Source organism: Sander lucioperca, chromosome 12 (genome assembly GCF_008315115.2).
Source record: "Sander lucioperca isolate FBNREF2018 chromosome 12, SLUC_FBN_1.2, whole genome shotgun sequence".
NCBI lineage: Eukaryota > Metazoa > Chordata > Actinopteri > Perciformes > Percidae > Sander > Sander lucioperca.
This window is the reverse complement of record NC_050184.1, coordinates 11,586,257-11,592,493: the sequence shown is the minus strand read 5'-3', so window position 1 is coordinate 11,592,493 and position 6,237 is coordinate 11,586,257. Positions and strand designations below refer to the sequence as shown.

At 43.0% G+C, this 6,237-nt stretch overlaps 1 protein-coding gene across 1 annotated transcript; it reads left to right on the top strand.

Annotated features, from left to right (window-relative positions):
* Positions 1 to 1,309: 1,309 nt before the first annotated feature.
* LOC116040911 (transmembrane protein 26) lies at positions 1,310 to 5,008 on the top strand. The gene is made up of 3 exons (XM_031286648.2): positions 1,310 to 2,106; positions 3,544 to 3,688; positions 4,284 to 5,008. Exons 1-3 carry the CDS (start codon positions 1,913 to 1,915, stop codon positions 5,001 to 5,003), a joined length of 1,059 nt encoding a protein of 352 aa, XP_031142508.2. The 5' UTR covers positions 1,310 to 1,912; the 3' UTR covers positions 5,004 to 5,008.
* Positions 5,009 to 6,237: the final 1,229 nt, after the last annotated feature.

Here is a 6,237-nt window from a genome sequence, read left to right as displayed (position 1 = left end):
ATATCTGACCAATGTTTAGAATTCACACTCTGATCAAATAATGTAAAAAAAATAATGTCAGTCATCTGTCTTTGTTCCACTTTAGGGGTTTAGTGGATTGGTATTCCTGGACAGCATCGACCCACGCTGCATCCTCATTCTGATGCAATAGGAGTAACATACCCACACTCTCCTGTAGTGTGTGTGTGTGTGTGTGTGTAGGCATCAGCATCTCCAGTCCCTCTTGTTGCTCCATGTTTTTGTGGGTGCAGAGGCCAGGGAGCGAGGCTGTTATCAGGGCTAGCAGGGCAGAGGCAGAGCCAGCATGGGTGGGAGCAGGGCAGGGCTGGGTGCTCTCTGAGCAGGGAGCGCAGCAGGCTGGCTTCTCCCAGGGAGATAACTTTGTTCTGGGCCAGGAGAGATGACATCATGACGGATGGCGATGAAGATGTGGGCGCAGGGGGCAGGAAACGTTATCTCCTACAATGGCACCGAGGGGACGGGGAGACGTAAACAGTAGTCACTGAACACATATACACAGGAACACACACACACACACACACACACACACCTTTGACATGCCTACACATATAGTGGGTCTAGGAGGCGGCTGTGATTTAAAAGGCAAAATTAGACAGATACAGGCTCAGTCACCGTGTGTGACTGTTATGGTAGTGTGATTTTCTACTGCACAGCATCCAAGAAATTTGGGACATACACTGAAGGAACTGATCTTAACCAATCTCAGCGAGGAGTCCAGCTTATACTATAGGTTTGTACTGCATGTATCTACAAACATACAAATTGCATGACTTCTGTTCAATGCATAAAAAGTTTGAAAAAAAGTTTGCTTTATAGTTCAGTTATAAGCAATTAATAACAACACCTTTTGAGTTGCCAGGTTGTAAAAAAAATGAATGTGGCTCGTGTCAGTAAAACTCTTCAATGCGCTGATGAACTACTAACTTTTGCTGTTGGCTTGTAAGAAAGTGACAATCCTGTGATCTTCAATTCATGACTTACTAACATTTCAATGCTGTCCAGTAAAATCCATGTATCTCCATATCTGATGAATGCTTATGTTTCCTTCAAAACTTAATTGATATGCAGTTTAGTTGTATGGGAACGTTATTCTTAGGAGACAGGGTTGCATGGTGACGGTGTAGATACAAACAGGAAACATGGGAAACGAGAGAGGGATATCCAACAAAAGTCCCTGACCGAAATCCAACCGGGATAGGTGTCATGCATCTTAACCAGTAGGTACACTTTCAAGTCGTCAAGTCATCACAATAATCCACAGAGATCAGAAGAGTTAAGCCAACTCATGCAAAGCCTCCTGGAGTCCTTTAATATTGACAGCAGAACAGTTTCTCTAACTCTTGCTTACTAATCACTGCTTGCTTTGAATTCCCCCAAAGCACAGAAGCTTTTATCCACGCTGACTAATTGACAGCGAGGAATGTTTGCACACTGACATCATGCAATAGTTATTGATCATGAAAGCTGATCTGAGGGGTATGATGTGTAATGATGCAGGCAGTTACATATACAAATTTTTCATGTTTGGTTTAGTTTTTGGCTGCCTGACATGACTATTCTGCATGAGTTTGTTTGTTAAATTTATTGCAAAATTTTTTATTGAAATTGAAGTGGCCTTTGGCACTTGTCAATTCTTTACTCTGCAAAAGCCTTTTCTGTTGGAGATTGAGTTTGTTGCAGTAAAACTATGTTAGGTTCAAAACAATATAAAGGCCTTTATTGTTGAAACCTTTGAGACATGGTTAACAAAAGTTGTGTTGTGCCAGAATGCTGAATAAGCCTCAACTGTCATCAATCTTGCAAGAATGATCTGTTAAAAAGCAAATATGGCACACAAATAGGATTTTTCCTCAATAAAACTATCTTCTGTACAGGGTTTCTGAGGTGCAAGATGTGTCGTCTCCTGAACGTCCTGCTGGCTTTGCTGAGTCGCTTCCTGTTTGCAGTCCACGGGGTGGTGACAGTGTGGCGTGTAGTGGCCGTTAAAGAGGAGCCACTCTATTGGCTGCTGCTAACGGGCGTTGCTCTGCTGGGAGTGGAAATGGCTGTCACTCTGAAGTGCACCCGAAACGCAGAGTGGAAATGGTAACATTTAGGTCACACATCAAAAACACAGTTTGCAAAACACAGTGTTAATATCAGGATATGGTTTACAATTGGGGCAAATGTTGGAAATTTATTCCAAATCGCATTGTCTGCACCCATGCTAGTGGTACTGTGAGGCCGTATTTAGGCGAAGTGGTGCTTTAAGCTAAATGCTAACATCATATTTAGCAGGTACAATGTTAGCCGTCCTAGTATTGAATGTTAGCATGCCACCATTTGCTAATTAGCACGAAACAACCACAGCTGAGGCTGACGAGATGTCACTAGTTTTACAGGTATTGGACAAATTAAAAGATTTACCTCTTGGTGGCACTATAAGAAAAGTCAGAGGAAGAGACAAATTTTAAAAAACGGTAAAGGCCGAGATATCTTGACTTTTAGTCCCTAGTATGGTTCATGTTCCAAAAACGCTGGATTCTACATTTCCAATAATGCAACTCAATTGGTTCTCTTTGTTAGACCATCCCTGCCCTGATGACATCATCAGGGGGTCAATTTGTCCATCTTTATAAAACAGACAACATTATACAACTGTTTTCACAGGCTGAGTAGTGAAGAAGAAACTTATCTCGATGTGTTAAATTGTGAGTGTGCACTTTTAATCGTTAAACAACAGAAATTAACTCATCAATTTAACTGCTTCAGCTATGATGAACACAAATGTTTGTGGGCTACATTTGCACTTACAAACCACCTGCTTTTGCTCTTTTTTTAAAGGTGTGACAAGGATTGAGGTGTTGTAACCAGACTTTTTTAAACTTGTATTTTGTGGGGAGTAGTTGTATGGCCCATGATATTCTCTGCCACTAAATTCTCTGTTATCCTCTGCAGCTCTTTATCTCCCTCACTGACTATCAAAAACAAATCTATTCCTCTGCTGTGTTATTGCTCTGTCTTTCTCTGAGCTGATGTTCTGAGCCTGCTATCATGTCTCTGTCACAGTCTTTGGAGTCCAGTCGTGGAGAAAGTGTCAAGTCATGTCTGACCAGCTAGATTTAAAAAATATATATTTGGCTTGAGTAAACATAAACTGACACCAACTTTTAATGCAGGAGTCTCCAAAGGATATGAGCATTTAGTGTCATACCTCATTCAACATCAAGCTGCGTCTCATTCAAAAGCTGAAGCTCTCTGGCACATACGCAGTGAACATCCTCAGTTGCAAGCTTTCTTCAGGCCTCTCTCTTTTTCACTGAGTCTTACTTTGAAGTCTCTGCTCATGGAAAAGGCTTTGCCCTGTCAAGAGGGATTTGCATGTATGATGAGAATAAGTGCCTGTCTGAAATGTGATGCTTCTTTCGGGAAAAAAAGGGGACTCTCTCTTTTTTAACAACAAAAAAAAATCATGTCACTAAAAATAATCTACCCCCACCTTTCCCCCACCACCATCCCTCTCTTTTGGTGGTCCTCTTTTAGGTTCTCCCCCATGGTTTTCCTCTACCTCAGTACTGTCATCCCGTCCATTTGGTTCCTGGAGCTGAGCCTGCTGCAGTCCAAGCTGCCTGTCAACAATTCCTCAGGCCCTGAGCTTCAATTGCTGGCTCGCATCCCGATCACAGCGGTAGGTGTCCCACCACAAAACTGCCCTCCCCACCTCACCCTCCACACAGCCACATTAAAGCAACACCTGATATCAGATAAGATTTTAAATCTAGCAAGGGGATGGATAAACTATTAGTAGCAGGACACGCGTAATATACACATTGAGATGAAGTCTCAAAAAAACAACTTAGATCTCTTCCTTTCTGGCGTGGCTTTAGTGCAGTTTCTTTCATTGCAGTCCCCCCCCCCCCTTGCTGTGCTCGAGGCTGGGTGGCAGCAAGACGTAATGTTTTCAGGAACATTGTGAAATGTCAAGAGGTACTGTCAGGATAAACTCAATGAACCCTAACACAATCAGTAGTTGACTCACAAGTCAACTACAAGATAGAGAGGCCTTGTTGAATGGGTGATTGTCAATGTGTTTCATTGATTACACATTTAACTTTTTCACATATTAAGATATACCATTATAATATCTTCATGGTCCAAATAATTGATTAAATCAATATCAGGAAAAGCCAATGAGTGAATCCAAAGAACATTCTCTGTTTTGTTACACAAACTGTGAAAAAATGCTTTTGATGTGACCAGACGGTGTTGTTTCCTTCACTCAGGGCATCGTGGAGCTTGACCCAGAGAACTGGGTGGCTGGCCTGGAGCAGACCATGCTCATAGTGCTGGTTCTGGGTCGCTGGCTGATGCCCAAGGGGGACATGTCTCGCGACCAGCTCTCCCAGCTCCTCATGGTCTACGTGGGACTGGGCGCCGACATCCTGGACATCTTCGACACCTTTAAGGAACCCGAGGTCAAAACCAACCAAGCGGTTGTCATCATGGGCCTGGGCCTCTTCTCTTGGGCGCTAATGCAGTTTCCTCTGGTGCTGACCCAGACACAACTCCCAAAGGGTGAGCCTCCACAGAGAAGTGTGGCTGGTCTCTCCTGCGGCCCCGATGCTCCTTCATCGTTTGCCTCCTGCTGCTCCAGTGAAGTGTGGAGCTTGCTGCTCACGGTGGGACTCCAAGATGGTCCGTTTCTGCTTTACCGCCTCTACCTCATGGTCCAAGAGCAGGTCCTCAACCAGCTGATGATCTTCTTCACCTGCAAGAACATCCTTATCGTCCTGTTGGAGCTTTACAGAATCTTTGTGGTGCAGTGCGAGCAGCCGGTTGGGGAATCGGGGTTGGAGAGGTGTGATGCTTTGGTGCTCCAGTGTCGGACCCAGAGGGGTGGAAAAGAAGAGGAGGAGGAGGCAGGTGGAGAGGAGCAAAGCGGTCATACAGAAACAGAGAGAGGCACTGAGAGGGAGAAAGATCAAAGAAGTGTCCAGGTATAAAAAAAAAAAAAAAGCTCAAAATGCCATGAGGCATAACTTTGGACTTCGGGGGGGGCAAGGATTGGCTTTCGCACACCAAGAGAGAAGTCGAACCCATCTGCCATCTCTTGCATCTCAACCTTGTTCAGGGACAGTGTCGGCTCTCTGGAGGTTCAGTGACTAGTAATAGACCACAAGAGAAGCGAATAAGTCCCCACTGAAAAGAGATGAATTTATGCAACCCCCTTTGATAAAACCTTTCCAAAAAAAGTGGTGTTTCAGTCAGAGGAGGATTCTCTGCTGAGGAAAGCCAGTTCAACAAGTTTACCGCAAACTGCCAATCTCTTTTTGATATATGAGAGAATTAACAAGATAGTTGAAACCACTTTAGCATAGCGTTGTGCTTTCCAGTAAAACACATTTGATTCAATCAGCAACAGCTTGTGGTGATATGATTTCATTATGTTGTGCATATGCATTTTTAATAAAATTATGGTAATGATGATGGCTATGACAGGAGACAATATATGGATTGAATAAAAATGGCAGGGTAAGATGGTGATAACATGTCTTGCTTAATTAATAAACTTTTTTAATGAAGATGCTTCAGAAAAGCAAAGGGCTGTTTTTTTTTACCCTGATCACCATGAGATGGCAGTGTTGCCAAGTCAACCAAAGCACCACACAAATATACCATGTTTACTTGACTGGAACATACATGCCAGTTACATGGAAAAAAAACTGTGAGACAGCAACACAGTAGCACAGTTGCAGTGTTGAATTTCATCATTTTTTTGATTTAGTCATGAAATTCTTCTCTATGAGTCTCTGTGTAAGACCTTGTGATACATTGAGTAAGAAGTAAGGCATGTGATAAATGAATTTAAAAGATTTAGTCACCTTCATGCAGCGTAATGAATAGTCTAATGCAGACAATCTAGAGACACCTCAAACAGTAGAACAAGTAGGAGGAGAGTGAAGAGGTTTGCTTCATTTTTCATGGTTTATTTTCCTCTCGAGCACAATCAGCCCATGGAAGCCTGTTTGAGAGCTCAGTGCATTTTTATTATGTCTGAAAAAGCACACTCGTGATTATGTGGGAGGTGTTCAAGTTCAACATTTTTTGCTCTCAATTTCTCTCTTTTGAGAGATGGAAGGTGCTTTTGAGATATTCCTCCACAGCCCATAGAAGCGAGAGACTCTTTGAGAGCCCACAAGGACAGCGAAATGTTTGAGCTGAAGCTCAGGGTCTCAG